This window comes from Erpetoichthys calabaricus, chromosome 3, assembly GCF_900747795.2.
Source record: "Erpetoichthys calabaricus chromosome 3, fErpCal1.3, whole genome shotgun sequence".
NCBI classification, from domain to species: domain Eukaryota; kingdom Metazoa; phylum Chordata; class Cladistia; order Polypteriformes; family Polypteridae; genus Erpetoichthys; species Erpetoichthys calabaricus.
The window spans coordinates 96745871-96763305 of NC_041396.2; the positions used below are offsets into that span (position 1 = coordinate 96745871).

Genomic DNA, 17435 nt, shown 5'->3' on the forward strand with positions numbered 1-17435 from the left:
CACTATCAATGTACCTAAAGCACACTGATTTTAAAGAAACAGAATAATACAATTTATGAATAAGCTGTGGATTATAGAAATATGATATCTACATATACATTGACATAGAAGACAGGACACAATGTTGATGTGACACACAAACATATACTGTAACGCAGAAGATACTGGCTGTTATCTGGTTATTTAGAGTTCTAATTTATCTACTTACAGATAAGTAGTTTTACGATACCAGGTCTTTAAGGATGGTGTTCGATGTTGTGTGGAGTTCTTGCTCTCGGTTCAAATAAAGGATTCTTCTTGCATTGGATTGCACTCTTTCTCTTTGTCACATGGCCTTTTATTTGTGGTGTGATCCCTTCCTCAATCTGTTCTTTAGTGTGTCCTCTTCAGCTTCATAAGGAAAAGCAGTGCTTTTTCTGGCACGACAGGTTGGTGCTCTGAATTTCCCTTCTTGAAGTAATGGCTGCCTCTTAGCTTTCCCAGGCTGGGCTCAGTCACTCGCATAGAGTTTGGATTGGCAGAGTGGATTGCAAAGACGGTTTGGGGCATCCAACTCCAAGGAATAGCACACTGTCTGCTATTTTGGATCTTCAAAGAAAAGAGGATTGTCAGCTTTCAGCTCCCTTATTTTGGAGTCTGCAGAGACATCGGTTCAACTCTAATTTACACATTTGTTATCACATGAAGTACAAGACTTATCTGGGTATGGGCAGAGGTGCTCAGCCATTCATTAGAAGTGGGGAGTGGTGGGTTTGCAACTGGATTCCTGCATTCCTGTTAAATCTGATGTCTTAACAGGCCTTGTCTGCCACTAAAAGCCTAGCAGAATATGCAATGCCCACTTTGTTCTATATTACTTAGTACAGTGTTCCTAGTAACTTGGTCAGAGAGGGTACATACAGCACATATTAGGAATAAACAAAATATTCCTGTGCTTGTTCCAAGTATTTGGTCTAACTGAATTGCTGCTAAACTCCAGTGGTCCCATTCAATGCCTTTGAATAGCTCATGGTGCATGATCCTTCAATTGTAAACCATTGATCAGAAAAACTTGTATAATCATATAAATAAAGTCTCTTTGAGTATGCTAAGTCTTCAGTGTGCTGATGGTTTGTTTCAATTCATTGAAAATGATGTGCTCTACATAGCTTTAACTCTTTATTCAAAGGTAAGACAGTATAATGGAGCCTTCTCTAAACCCAAAATACCTTGACAACATCTACCTACAAGCACTTGATCCCTTGAGAGATCTTCTTCATCTTTTCTATGTGGCATCGAAGTGCTTGATCAGCCTTCTCCAAACAGCTCATTCCTGTACCTTCTCACCAGTCAAACTCTTTTTCTTTGGATCTTCTTTTACTTCATCCATCCACCTCCACTTTGGCCTCCATTGCTTTCAATTCTGCTGTACTTCCATTCCCATCACTCTTTTGCCCACATATTCATTGTCTCTCCTCTTCACATGTCCATACCACTTCAGTATACTTTCCTGTACTTTCTTAGATATCTCTCCAACTTTTGTTGTACCTCTGATTGTCTCATTGCTTATTCTGTCCTTTTTGTAACTCCATAAATCCATCTCAACATTCTTATTTCTGACACATCTCACTTCTTCTCCCGCACTCCCTTTACTACCCATGTCTTAGCTCCATACACCATTGCCGATCCCCTGAGAGATATTAATACAAAATTAGAAAAAAAAAATCAAATCATGAGTATGTACATGTGTGCTTTTTATCTAAAATGAGTGAATTACTAGTTTTTTGTTTGGGTGGCAGAAATTTAAAAATTGTAACGAGAAATCATAGTCTTGGTTACAAGCAAAGGTCAATTCATTAAATATAAAATTTTCTTACAAACCACAAATCATAGTTTTGAATGCTAAGTAGGAAACTTGGAAGTCTTACACAAAAATCATTTCTTTTTAATTCTTGCTGAAGGGACTCTTTCCTTTTTCTAGTGTAATATAGACGCTATATAGCGCCTGACCCGGCACAGACTGACGCAGAGGCACGTACTTAAATAAAGCAGGTTTTTATTTTTCTTCAGTCGTGGGGCACGCCTTCCCCGTGTCCCACTGGCCCAACACAGTCCCAAAACACTCTCAAACTAACCACAACACTCTTCTCTTCCTTTACCACCACTCCTCCTCAGGCTTAGTCCTCCTCCTCCCGACTCTGGCTCTACCGAGTGGTGGTGGCGGCTGGCCTTTTTTATACCCCACCCGGAAGCATTCCAGGTGCTTGATCACCTGGCTCTAATTGCATTTCCGGGTGGGGCTGAAGATTTGACCAGCCGGGCTGCAGACTCCATGCAGCTCCCCCTGGCGGCCATCCGAGCCCCCAACCAGGCTGTGGAGGACTCCATCTCCCATGGAGCCATGCGCCCGGTTGGGGAATCATCGTCTGCCAGGGTGGCTGCCACCAAGCGTCACGGGGGAGGTATTGAGCTGTCCATGGTAGCTCCCCCGGAACCGATGCAGTAGGAGCGTCCCTGCCGGGCATGGGACTCGGCTGTCCTTCACACTAGGTAATAGTGCAACCATAGCTCTTAAAACTCTGCATTTGATATGTCAAAAATGGGCACATTACCCATTCTGTTTAATAAGGATAACAGTTATTAATACAGTTTGACTGTTATGCTCATTCATTTCATCAGTTATGGGATGAAACATATACAAATTTCAACACCGCCATTTAGTCTGTAAATTTTTAAACTTCTGCTTAAGTATTTTGCATCAGTTTCACTATTGACATAATGGGTTCAGTTCTACCTAAGGTAAAAAGGGGATGTTTGCTATGGACAGTCATTTGGGCCTTCTGGAGCCTATATCTTTCAGTTCTTCTTTCAATTCTTACTTTTGCTCAGTCCTGTTTCATTTTTCCTCTACCTAATCAACCCTTTGTTTTGTTTACAGACAAACATGAAAGTTGGTTGCAACTTTCCAGTTCTTTCTCTTATAATTACAATTAAATTTCAGATACATTGAAATGTAGCCAAAAAACACTTAAAGATAAAGCATTTCATTAATCATATTATACTTGATGGAAATGTATGAAATATCTTTTTTTTGTTAATCTTGGATATGTGATTATTAAACCTGCTGATAGTGAATTAATGTAAGTATTAAATTAAATAGCAAAATCCGGAATGTTGTATGTAAGAGGCTGCACTACTAATAACTGTGCCACTTTTAACGCCATATATAACATGCATTATTTATTTTTTTCATGTAAGCAGTTGCTATAAAATATACACTCATTTTCTGAGCAAACAATATACATTACTTTAGAAATATCCACTTTGATTTTTCCTATTTTCAATATCAGGAATGGATTTTTATTTAATTTACTAATTGATACAATAGCACAGTGGTTAGTGGAGCTTAAAGAAACATAAACTAAGTCTGTGTTATTGTATGCAGTGAGAGTCGTTTTAAATTTATGACACATTGATATAATCTGTTACTATCTATTCATGGTTTACTGTATGGAGCCTGTTACAGATTTAAATAAATTAAGATTCTTTTTGGTAATGTCATGTGGATGGATCTTTCCTAATCTGGGGACCATTAATGCTCCTGTTTTAGGTGAACACTAAATCTGGTATACTGTCACTTAGGAAAAACATATTTACTATATATATATATTTACTATATATATATGCTTATTTCTGAACTGCAATCCGATTATTTAGGTGGTTACCTCCCAGGTAACGCTTGTGGTTGGTCGGCCAGTCTGCAAACATCCGATAATATATATACTGTATAGTGAAAAAAAAGAAAAATTCTAGAGGAGACGGTAATGGTGTTTTCAGCCACAAAGGATAAGTTGCCATTGCAAGGTCTGACTTCTCATGTAGCTGGTTTTACAATGTCTCCAGTCAGCAAGTGCTTTAAGAAGTAGTGTGTATTGAAGGGGCAGGGCTAAGGTTGTTATCCCAGATGTGATGTCAGAATTCTTCCTGTGGGTTCTCCTCCATTTTAGGGTAGGAATCTGAACAGAGATTAGCACTGTTGTCACCCTAAACATCCTCCCTTGCTTCCTGTGACATACCAGTGAGACATTCCCTATGCTCATGTGTGTGACATGGTCCAACCCCCAACCAAATCCACCCCTGGCAAAGAGGTTGTGAAATCAGGAAAGTGCATCCATGTTAGCATATAACCTATCTGGTGAACCACCTTAAGGTTACACTATATGACCAAACAGTTTCTGGACACCCGACCATCACACCTATATGAGCTTATTGGACAGTCCATTCCAAAACCATTGGCATAAATATCGAGTCCAAGAAGTCCTGTCTCATACAGTATTTCAATTAATCCCAACATAGTTTAATAGGGTTGAGGTCAGGGCTCTGTACAGGCCACTCAAGTTCCATCACAGTGAAATAATTGTCAAACCATGTCTGCATGAACCTGGCTTTGTGCACAGGGTCATAGTCATGCCAGAACAGAGAAGGACATTCCCTAAATGGTTGCCACAAAGCTGGAAGTGTACAATTGGCTAAAATGTCTTTGCATGCTGCAATGTAACATTAACAGCAGTACCATTCATTGGAACCAATGGGCTTAGCCAAAGCCTGACAAAACAGCCCCAGACCATTACTCCTCCTCCACCAAACTTTACAGTAGGTAGTATGCAGTCCAGAAGGTAGCATTCTTCTTTCTCAACCACCAAACCCAGGTTCATCCATCAGACTGCATCATAGTGAAGTTTGATGGTGGTATGCTCTACATCACTCCATCCAATGATTGGTATTGCACATAGTGATCCTTGACTTCTGTTCTGTTCTGTCGGGGTGTTGCTTTGAGAGGCAGTTTGGAACCCTGCTTTGAATGTTACATTGCCATGGTGGACAAAATCCTACAAAAGCTGGGTAATGCTCACTACCTTTCAATAGTGCTGGACATGACAAAGGGGTATTGGAAAATTCATCTATCCCCTGAGGCCAATTGTCATCCCAAAGTAACTTTTTTTTGGATTAATCCAAAGGTGGAATTGCTGAAGCATGTCCAAGACCTGCAGTAGTTGTTCTTCTCATCTGCTGGAATAAACTACTTAAACAAGGCAGGCAGCAGTTTAATCAGTCTGCTCACCAGATGTTGGAAAGCCATCAGGGCCCCATGAGAAAATGTGATACTGCCAATGGCCACTTGGGGTACTAAACATGTTTTTTTTAATTGGCCTGAGGGGATTGATGAAGTTGCCAATACCCCAATCATGTTCAGCATTGAGAGGTGGAACGAGTTACCCAGCATCTCTAGGATACCGTCAACCACGGCATGGAATACATTTCAAATTGCAAGACTAAATTTAGGCGGCATAAGTCATTTAAAAACTGCCAATTTCCATCAAGCCTGAGTACATGAACAATGGGACTTAACCAGGGGATATTGCTCTCCTCAACAACCTCCAACTCAAGCATGTTTTTAACTTCCAGATCAACTTCTGTTTTCTTAGCCTCAGGGATCCAGTATGGGCATTCCCTAGGAGTGATGATGTTGTGAGTTATAAGCCCTGGTTTAGTTTTGACAAAATAAGTAACTTGCTCAATCATTTGCCCCAATTGTCTTTTTAGTGTACAAACTGGGGTATTGCCAATGACCATTAGAACATATAATGCCAAGGTATTCTCCAGGAAATTTGTTGGTTCCTCTCTATCTTTCCAGGGCTTTAGTAGAATAACATCATAAATCTGCTCAGCTGGTCCTGTTTGTTTATCATGTAATCCACCTATGTTTGCATTTTTTAACATCCTAGTGTCTTTGACAATGTGCTAATAATTTGGATTTGGTTGTGGGTACCCTCACTATGATATGGTTCTCTGAAATTCCCTGAAAAAGGTACAATTTGTTAAAAATAGTTAAGCAATTTTACGATGTACTCGATTATGTTCACAGACACTCAAATATGTTATCAGATTATTATCTTGTTCTTCCCATGACTCCCTGACCAAGTCCAGAATACCCAGTGGCTGTCTCCCATACAGCAGCTCAAAGAAGAGAACCCATTAGAAGTTTGAGGCACTTTCCCTGTAAGGAAAGAGAAATAGAGTGGAGTCAGCTGATCCCTATCCCATCTATCATCTTGTACTGCTTTCTTTTTTAAATCTGTTTAACTGTCTGGTTGAAATGCTAGTCCAAACCGTCCACTTGCAGATAATAAACAGATGTATTTAAATGTTTAATTCACTGGAGTTGGGCAGTTTTTTTGAATACTTTAGAGGCGCCCCTTGATCCGGAAGGATCTGTTTGGAAATGTCTACCTGTGCAAACACCAGAAGTAGATATCTAGCAATTACCTTTGCATGTGCCACTCAAAATGGATGGCCTCTTTATATTGTGTAGTGTAATTGACAAGCAGATTAGTCTGGCCTTTTCTTTCAGATACTATTGCTGTAACTCAAACCAGTGCACAACAATGGATGCGTTGCTACTGCAGTTGTCTAGAACTGGTACTTGGTAATAACCTAAATAACACATGTATAGAGATCAGAAAGCAAGTTAGCCAGCACCAATCAACAATACCGTTCAGCAGAGGTCCATTCTGGATAGTTCAAGGAGGACAGAATTTGTGAGACAAGAGCATTTCTTTTCTTTCCGATCTTTCTGAGTCATTCTGCTATGTCCACCAGATCTTTCATCGTCTTCTAAGGTTACCTGCGAAACAATACAGCAAGAGACTCAGATAGTGCATTAATCAGAAAGTCAAAAGGGGTTAATTCAACATGTGTGTGTATATATATAGTTGACTCCTATCATGCAAGGAAATACAATGTGCAAAAAAAAAAGCCAAGCATCATTTTTCATAAAATAATGATACATAAATGCTTAACATGAGTGCAGTTCTAAAATAACCATTTCATTATGCGGATTATAGTAGTTGAATTCCCTGAACCAGTTTTCTACAGTGACACACCCTGCCACAGATCAGTGCTACAGTTTTACTTAGTTAAGAGCACATAAAAAAGAAGCATGGCATATCAAGGGTGAAACCGGCCAAAATAAAAGAAATCTCCCTAATGATATCCCTTTCTATCTATGTATGAGAGCATATGGCATCCAGAACAGAGTCAGTCTGACACACACTGAATAAACAGAGGTAACCAGAAAGAAAAATGGTACACAAAAGCAGGAGATGCTCAATGTTACAAGGACAAAGCAAAAGTAAAGTTAAATAAAGCAGTCAAGGGGTAATAAACACAAACCTCACAATCAAGAATGAAAATCAGAATCACCAAGCCACCAAACAGTCTTAAGACAGTAGAAAAAGATCCTAACACCATGTTCTTAAGTGTCCTTTAGTGTTCCCAAAACTAAACAAGAAATAGTTAAAGAAAGGAGTTAATTGCAAAGAAAAGGATCTAAAACACAGGCACGGAGACTAGAATGCCACGATGCCCTATAGAAAGGGCATTGTGATGTCACAGGTCCATCATGTGATTGGCAACCATATATAGCTATGGTAAACAATATGGCATCACTCAGGGCAAGATAACATAAAATGGTGATGCCTCATGTAATGCAACATGGTGTCACAACAGCAACAACAAAATAATGTTTCATGAAAATAAAAATTAAGACCCAACAGATATTTCTCACAAAATGTATTATGCAATATTTGAGGATATCTAGACATATTTATGATGATGAGAAACACTTCCAAAATAATTAAAAGCAAAAGCAAACATGACATAGCCAGTCTTACACCATTCTCCTACAATGTGATGGTATCATGACATTAATATTGTTTCAGCTTTACTGCAACCAAGGCAGGAAATGCCAGATGTGACTCCTAATTATTCACATTAAAGTCCTCATTATCTTTCTCATATCCTCCCCAGACATGTCAAAGGATGTTCTCTCCTTCCTTACTGAAAAGGATGTTGTTACTCAAGCATCTGTCTACTAGCCCTGCCAAAGGAATGGCTTTCTGCTAGCTGCTAAAATCTTTTCTAGCTAACCCAATAATGGGAACCTTGTGATTTATAATACCATGTTTCTAAAATATATTTTCTGGAAATCCACACCATTTTGATTTTCAGGCTTCCAAGGTTTCCAGACCACCTGGGAAACTACTCTCCCCTACCCCATTTCTCACCTTGATCTTATGCTTAGCAGAAGATTGTCATTCTAGATCAAAAGGAGAAATTGTGACGATGCGGGTTTGCTCCATGCTCCCATCTTCCTTTCTGGGAGCTTTTGAATCCAACACCGTCGGTAATGTCACCGATGAGCTAGGCAGTGAGGCACAACAAATGGAGCAAGGAGATGGTGCAAAAGTGCCAAGTGCTTTTATTTAATAATCAACAAACAAAAACAAAGTGCAGTGCTTCACAAATCAGTCATTAAATAAATAATCCATAAAAACAGAGGTGAAATCATGGAGGTTAAATTCCATTAGAAAAAAAAAACATTTTAAAAACAATGAGGTTAAAACAATGGCTGGAAGCTGTCCGTTTTAAAAATAAAGCTGGTGACTTTCTTCTACTGATGACTCCCCTGCTTCTCCCTGCCAGGCCATGCACCAGGGGAGTCACCCTACCTGCAGCTGACCTTCTCTCTACCTTCTGATCTGGAGGCTTCCCGATCCCTGGCTTTGGTTCAGCTCTCTCCAGACCGAGACTTGGCTTCCCCCAACGGCCAGGACGCTCACGCTGGGGAATCCACCTCCCAAGCCTCCTGACTCCCGCTGTCTTCCGCTGCGAGCCATCCTTCTTTCAGCCACTCCTGCTCCTCACTGAATGCTCAGTGAGAGCGACTACAATTGACTGCCCTAGATGTCGGTCAAACACCCTGCTAGGGCTGACTGTCCAGCTGCCTGCACTCGCTTGTTCGCTCTCTTGCATTGCACCGGCTTTCCTCTCCCTGTTTCCTGCCTCCCTCTTTTGCAACCTCTGTTCCTTTCTTCTTCTTTCATTCCTCCTCCCTAGCCGCCTCGCGCTTCTATTTATCACGGGGACGTGGATCAGGTGTGAAAATCAGCAGCTCCCGGGAACAATTACGGATGCGGACGACTCCTCACCTGTGCACTTAAGCGAGGTTCACCCGCATCACGAATTCTCCGGGAACTTATCCGCCACACTACCATGCCCCCTTTCTAAGCTGCAAAGACGGCGATTATTTATTTTAAAAAGTGGCCTTTTTGACATGAGCTGTGGACCCGCTACACCACAGAAATCCATCCATCCATTTTCCAACCCACTGAATCCGAACACAGGGTCACGGGGGTCTGCTGGAGCCAATCCCAGCCAACACAGGGCACAAGGCAGGAACCAATCCCAGGCAGGGTGCCAACCCACCACAGGACACACACAAACACACCCAGTACACACTAGGGCCAATTTAGAATCGCCAATCCACCTAACCTGCATGTCTTTGGACTGTGGGAAGAAACCGGAGCACCCGGAGGAAACCCACGCAGACACAGGGAGAACATGCAAACTCCACGCAGGGAGGACCCGGGAAGCGAACCCAGGTCCCCAGGTCTCCCAATTGTGAGGCAGCAGCGCTACCCACTGTGCCACCGTGCTGCCCACACCACAGAAATGACATATATTATTTAAAGTAGTGTTATAAACAAATGGTCCAAGCAAAATTTCAAATAGTTTTATGCAGTGTTTATATATAGAAATACTTTTTAAACCTTTCAGATTCAAGTTTTAATAAATTGAATTAAAATTATGTTTTGCAGAGTCATGCTTGCGCTTGAGCAGCAATACAACAACGGTAAATGTGACCACAGGCTCTGATGTGCTACTGAACTGCCACTTTGTGTACAAATTCAAATTAACCCTAGGAATGATCTCAGTGTCATGGAGGAGGCAGCCTGCAACAGAGGAAAGTCAACAGATGATAGCACATTTTGATGGCCTAAACCTCCAAACTTTCTACAAGAACTCATTTCTCTCACCAAAAGCACTGTTGGAAGGAGATGCAAGCTTGCTAATGAAGAATGTGTCTAGCTCTGACACAGGAGATTACTTCTGTGATGTTCTGGTGACACCAGTAAAGAAAGAAATCCAACTCAACTTAAATGTAGAGGGTAAGCAAGATTTACTCCTAGACTCAATGGATACCTCCAAAATATCAACAGCTCTTTGGGTCATGGGTTGAACCCTAGAGCTTCAACCAATGTCCAACACTAACACAGCATACTGACACTTGTCTGTGTATCACTGGGCTATATCAGAAAGAATTGAGCAGAATTGTCCTGCAGATAAACACATATATTTTTGGGGGGCTGCTCCATGCTTGTCTTTCTGTCTTGCATTTTCATATTTCCCCGTCTCCCTGTATATCTGAATGATACATGGACAAACTGTCCATTATACATTACCTATAAACAGTATTTACCTCCTTAGAAGTTTTCACATTTTATTGTTGAGTAATTTTGAATCACAGTGGATTTAATTTGGCTTTTTTGATACTGACGAAAAGAAGAAGAGTATTTAATGTCAAAGTCAAAACAGATCATTGCAAAATGATCTAAATAAATTACAAATATAAAACACCAAGTAATTGACTGCATAAGTATTCACCCCTTCAAGTTAGTATTTCTTATACTGTATGTACCTTTGGCAGTCATGACAGCTTTGAGTCTGTGTGCACAAGTCTCTGTCTCTATCGGCTTTATATATCTGGACACTGCAAATTTTCCCTATTTTTTTTTTAAACTGATCAAGCTCTATCAGACTCCATGGGGATTACAAGCGCAGAGCATTTTTTAAGTCCAGCCACAAATTCTCAATTGGATTGAAATCTGACTCTGGCTCTGCCACTCCAGGACATGAACAGTTGTTGTTTTTAAACCATTTCTGTGCAGCTTTGGCTTCATGCTTGGGGTCATTGTCATGGTGGAAAACAAATCTTCCTCAAAGGAGCAGGTTTTCCCTGCATTTTGACGTATTCATTTTACTCTCTTCCCTCACAAGCCTTCCAACACCTGCAACAGAGAAGCATCACCACAGAATGATACCACCACCATGTTTCACAGTGAGGAGAACATGTATTTTATAATGTGTAGCAATTGGCTTATGGCAAGCATGATGTTTAGTCTGATGACCAAAAAGCTAAATTTTTGTCTCATCAGACCACGAAACCTTGTTCCAGTTGGCCTTAGAGTCTCCCTTGTGCTTTCTGGCAAACTCTCTGAGTTTTTGTAACAATGTCTTTCACTTTGCGATTCTCCCATAAAGGTACAACTGGTGATGTTCCTGGGCAACAGATGCTTTATGCACAGTCTCTCCAATCTCAGCCACTTCAGCTTGTTAACAGTTATCATAAATCTCTTGGGGGGCCTCCCTCACTAGTCTTCTTCTTGCAATGATCCATTAGTTTTTGTGAACTGCCTGCTCTAGGCAGATTTACAGCTGTGCCATACTCTTTCAATTTCTTAATGATCGATTTAACTGGACACCAAGTGATCAGTGATATTTTCTGTGTCCACTTCCTGGTTTGTGCTTTTCAATTATCTTTTCACTGAGTATCTTTAAGTGTTGTCTTCATTGTGTAGGTCAGGCTATGACACTGACTCATTGAAAGATGGACCTTCCAGATACAGGTACATTTTTTGTGGGTGGACCCTGTAAGAATAAGTAAATTGTCCAAGAGTCTCAGAGTAAAAGCAAACCTGTGATTCTCTAGGTGATGCCCTAGGAAGAAGTTTTGATAGGACAGTAGGCACTCAGTCTGACAGAAAATGTGCTCAAATATCTAACCAAGAAAGTCAGTCCATGGAGGAAAAGCAGATTACAACAGCAGCATATGGTTCTTGACTTTGAACAGTGGGACCATCTTGTCCATTTAAAACAGGAAGCCCAGAAGGTTCCTTGTACCCCTGCCCCTCTAACTGACTGTCTCTGTAGCCAAAATATCCCAAGCCTAACCCTAGAAATAATCTGGCCAAAGAAATCAAAGAAACTTCGGGCAAAAGGACTGCTGAGAATTTGAGTGAAAGGTCTCTGGCAGAAGGGAGACAGTCTAGGGTATTGATGAGAGACTGAGAAAGAGAGAGAAGAGAGGGAAAGAAACAATTAGTATGTTGTTATGAAGGGGGAATGTGTAAGCCACCCTCCAAGCCAGACAGGGAATTTACAAGGGAAGGCAGGCAAAGAGGGACAGCAGGATTCTGTTTGTAATTATTAATGTGATTCTTTGTATTTCATCTTATTTGTTTCATTAAAACTCAGCACGTTATTTTGATACTTGCAAACTCCTTTGTAGTATTCTGGGTGCAGAGAGATGCCAGGATAAGGCTCATCTTATTACAGTATAGAAAACTAAAATAACTAAAGTCAATAAGGCATCTCCACCAAATTTGAAAAGGGGAAAATGACTTGAAGAAAGGCAGAAATTGAAGATCCTGAAAACAAGAAGGTTAAAACAACAACTAGACCAGTTTTGGGTCATACAAAAATGTACTGGAACTGTCACACTTACTACAATTATTTGCTTAGAATAAATACTTTCCAAGAAGAACAACAGACCATAAAAAATATCATGCCCAGATGGTATGAAAATATATTTACATAACATGCAGAATAGATTTAACAAAGGGCTCGACCTGTAAAAAATATTTTGAAATATAGTGAGCCCTTTTCAAGTTCATTTGGTCCAAGCTGTAAATGAGTAGTTTAACCTAAATCTCATATGAATACAGAGCATACCAATATTTTGACTTTTAAAGTTTATGATTTGGATTAATTAGATGATATATGGGTGACGAGCCATAATAATAATGCTTAACATTACTACCAGAAATCATTAGCTTTCTTAACCACAGACCTTAACCAATAGACCTTAATAAATATACAGGACCAAAAAAGACACCTAAAAATACTTGCTTAAAAAACAATACTTTACTTAGTCACCAGCATACTTGAATTATAATTATGATTAGTTAAAACCAAAATATAATAATGTAGCTAATTACTAACTTACAAAATTTCACATTCTTGTATTTATTGAGGATAGGTGGTCTGATATTACTAAATCCATCTCAACTGAAAGGAGAGCTTATGGCAAAGACACAAATCTTGCACAGAGATATTTTGCAATTACTTTGTCTTCTTTGGAGTTATGACACTACAAACAAGAAAGTTAAAGAACAGTTAAGCTTATCAGCATCTTCATTGTGGTAAATCAGATATAACCTTAATCGACAAATTGGTTTAAATATTTTTGAATTATTCAGCTAAAATTCTGAATCACTTTGGTCCAAAGTGGATACACTAGTCAGATAAACTTCCCAATTCGGTACACACCATACATATATAGCACAGGACTAACTGCGATATTTAGTGCGCACAGGGTTAAATCTTATTGTGTCCCTTTTATTTTCACAATAGACTTTCCTATGTGTTACTTTGTGTAAGGTTTGCAAAAGGTTCCAATACCCAAATTCACTGCCAAATTTCCTCCACTCCCACATCTACACAGGATGGCACAAACCACAGTATTAAGCTGGCATTTTGAACAGGTTAAATTGCACCAGGCCACTTTTCATATTTTTGCAACAAGTGGAGTTGGGGGTTGTCTGTTGTGCAAAAATAAACTTTGCATATCCCAGTGGTGGTGCTCTATTTAAATTCATTGGCAAACCTGGCAAACTCCTACATGGGCATCAATGTAAGATTAAAAAGCAAACCCCTTTTCTCAGTTCAATGATTATACATATTATTATACTTACTTATACACTGAATACGCCTCAAAGAATTTTTCAAAAATGACAATACATTTTACCTTAAGAAAAGGATAAAGACTAAGACAGATCCCATAAAAAATATGCTACAGAAATTGTATTTATTCTTTGTTTTATTAAGCTGTACAACTAAGTGGATTTCTACAAGCAAACAAGTAGCTGGAATAAGAAGCTAATTTCAACATTACTAACAGTCCCAACAATACTTATCTATAAGTCTTTTACACTTGTGTTTTGCCACAGCAGATGCATCGAAAAGGTGGGGTCCTTGGTTAAACATTATTCCAACAAAATTAACAGAAAATACAAAGCGTTCAGTTGTTTAAATTCAGTATATCAGTATAACATTTCAGCCAGAGAGATGGAGCAGAACTGGGTGGATAAACAAATGCCCCACTAACAAATTCTTATCAGTAGAAAGACTCAAGGTCAAATAATTTCTGGTACAAGAACATGTTTCAATTTTTTTTTTGCACAAATAGCGTTATGATTATTACAGACCGAGACCAGGAGAAGAGCTGTAGTTAAAAAATAGAAAGGTCAAATGGCGAAAGATCAAATAAAGATGGCAACTGAATCATCACAAAATAAAAAAATCAAAGTCAAAAACCAAAGGAAAAATGTCAGAACCAGAAAAAACTTTTTGAAAAAGGTTTTTCAAATTCTAGAATGAAGTATACCAAAGGTGTCTTTTATCCATAAACTCAGATAAGAGAAATATGTAAAATGCTGACCTTTTCTCCCATCAAATCATAATGATCAAAGGTTATGACCTCCGAGGATATGCCACTAGCAACAGTGAGACACATTATAATGATGGTTATACAAATTTCATCCATAATAAAAACACATAGTGGTGAAAATGGTCCTAATAAATGTATAGTTATTAACCTACACAGTGTAGTATTAAACTACTGATGAAAATTAGTTTCTGTGTCCAAAATACCTCTAAGTCGGATACTAAAATAATTAAAAATAAAGGAAAATAAATGTGCAAAAAATTAAGTCAAGTTATCAGCTTTACTTATAGAGCACATTTAAAACAACAGAAATTGACCAAAGTGCTGTACAATTTCCATCAATCCAAAAAAATACCTCACAACAAATACTGTGACAGATCTTAAAAGGACAAATAAAGTTGGAGTGTTATTAGTTCTTTGCTCATTTCCATATTTCAGCCTTTGCTGACAACAAGTTCAATTTCTAAATGGAAGTACTAACACAAAATATGAAAAAAACTAACCTTTATGCTACTTAGAAAAAGGTGGGTACCCAAAACAAAATCCCCTGCAAAGATCAATCCATAAAAGGATTAAAAACAAATAAAAATTGAAAGGCCAAAACATTACATGAAACTACAAACATAATGAATTTTTTATTCTAACCATTCTGGCTCCACATGCATTTTCTACAGGAATAAGTATACTGTACATTTCACAGGTAACCATAACATTCTGTATTCAGTGTGGTGTACTGTAGCTATCTATCTATCTATCTATCTAGCAGTTAAGGCTTTGAACTTCAAAACCTGAGGCTGTGGGTTCAAATCCCACTACTGACACTGTGTGAACATGAGCAAGTCCCTTGACCTGACTGTGCTCCGATTGGAAAACCAAAAGAAATGCAACCAGTCGTATCAAAAATGCTTGAAGTTGCCTTGGATAAGTAAATGCTGTTTCACTTTAAATTATATGGACGCTGCCTGATGTCAGATGACTAGATATTTACCAGGAAACCAGCTCAGCCAGTACATCTAGTCCTCGTGCTTTGCTTTCTCCTATTTCCTCTGACAGGTTTAGCCCACTGCACCTTCATTAAACTCTTTCTTATGCTCATTCAGCCAGAAACTTAGTAGCTTTAGAAGTATTACATTTTAACACATTGAAATTCAACTGAAAAATTTTCATAAGGCAAGATACAGTGGTGTGAAAAACTATTTGCCCCCTTCCTGATTTCTTATTCTTTTGCATGTTTGTCACACAAAATGTTTCTGATCATCAAACACATTTAACCATTAGTCAAATATAACACAAGTAAACACAAAATGCAGTTTGTAAATGGTGGTTTTTATTATTTAGGGAGAAAAAAAAATCCAAACCTACATGGCCCTGTGTGAAAAAGTAATTGCCCCCTGAACCTAATAACTAGTTGGGCCACCCTTAGCAGCAATAACTGCAATCAAGCGTTTGCGATAACTTGCAATGAGTCTTTTACAGCGCTCTGGAGGAATTTTGGCCCACTCATCTTTGCAAAATTGTTGTAATTCAGCTTTATTTGAGGGTTTTCTAGCATGAACCGCCTTTTTTAAGGTCATGCCATAGCATCTCAATTGGATTCAGGTCAGGACTTTGACTAGGCCACTCCAAAGTCTTCATTTGTTTTTCTTCAGCCATTCAGAGGTGGATTTGCTGGTGTGTTTTGGGTCATTGTCCTGTTGCAGCACCCAAGATCGCTTCAGCTTGAGTTGACGAACAGATGGCCGGACATTCTACTTCAGGATTTTTTGGTAGACAGTAGAATTCATGGTTTCATCTATCACAGCAAGCCTTCCAGGTCCTGAAGCAGCAAAACAACCCCAGACCATCACACTACCACCACCATATTTTACTGTTAGAATGATGTTCTTTTTCTGAAATGCTGTGTTCCTTTTACGCCAGATGTAACGGGACATTTGCCTTCCAAAAAGTTCAACTTTTGACTCATCAGTCCACAAGGTATTTTCCCAAAAGTCTTGGCAATCATTGAGATGTTTCTTAGCAAAATTGAGACGAGCCCTAATGTTCTTTTTGCTTAACAGTGGTTTGCGTCTTGGAAATCTGCCATGCAGGCCGTTTTTGCCCAGTCTCTTTCTTATGGTGGAGTCGTGAACACTGACCTTAATTGAGGCAAGTGAGGCCTGCAGTTCTTTAGACGTTGTCCTGGGGTCTTTTGTGACCTCTCGGATGAGTCGTCTCTGCGCTCTTGGGGTAATTTTGGTCGGACGGCCACTCCTGGGAAGGTTCACCACTGTTCCATGTTTTTGCCATTTGTGGATAATGGCTCTCACTGTGGTTCGCTGGAGTCCCAAAGCTTTAGAAATGGCTTTATAACCTTTACCAGACTGATAGATCTCAATTACTTCTGTTCTCATTTGTTCCTGAATTTCTTTGGATCTTGGCATGATGTCTAGCTTTTGAGGTGCTTTTGGTCTACTTCTCTGTGTCAGGCAGCTCCTATTTAAGTGATTTCTTGATTGAAACAGGTGTGGCAGTAATCAGGCCTGGGGGTGGCTACGGAAATTGAACTCAGGTGTGATACACCACAGTTAGGTTATTTTTTAACAAGGGGGCAATTACTTTTTCACACAGGGCCATGTAGGTTTGGATTTTTTTTCTCCCTAAATAATAAACACCATCATTTAAAAACTGCATTTTGTGTTTACTTGTGTTATATTTGACTAATGGTTAAATGTGTTTGATGATCAGAAACATTTTGTGTGACAAACATGCAAAAGAATAAGAAATCAGGAAGGGGGCAAATAGTTTTTCACACCACTGTATGTCCTTGAGCATCTTTGTATTCAATGAGAAGTTTGTAATGATGAAAAGTATAAAATTAGTCCTTGATAAATGTATACAGTGTTCACACTATGTGAAGTCCCCATGTGAAAAATGAGTGGGCATTCCTGGTCCTGGGAGGCCGAAATGACTGCAGTCTTTTGTTCTAACCTATCCCTTTATATAAGATCAT

At 39.2% G+C, this 17435-nt stretch overlaps 1 protein-coding gene across 2 annotated transcripts in view; it reads left to right on the forward strand.

Moving 5' to 3' along the window:
* Positions 1-17435, forward strand: part of LOC114648267 (natural cytotoxicity triggering receptor 3 ligand 1-like) — a 43483-nt gene that overhangs the window by 12819 nt on the left and 13229 nt on the right. For both annotated transcript variants that reach the window (XM_028797210.2, XM_028797212.2), the window contains exon 2: positions 9699-10049. In XM_028797210.2, the coding sequence (XP_028653043.1) occupies positions 9699-10049 (351 nt within the window). The remainder of the gene's footprint in view (positions 1-9698; positions 10050-17435) is intronic.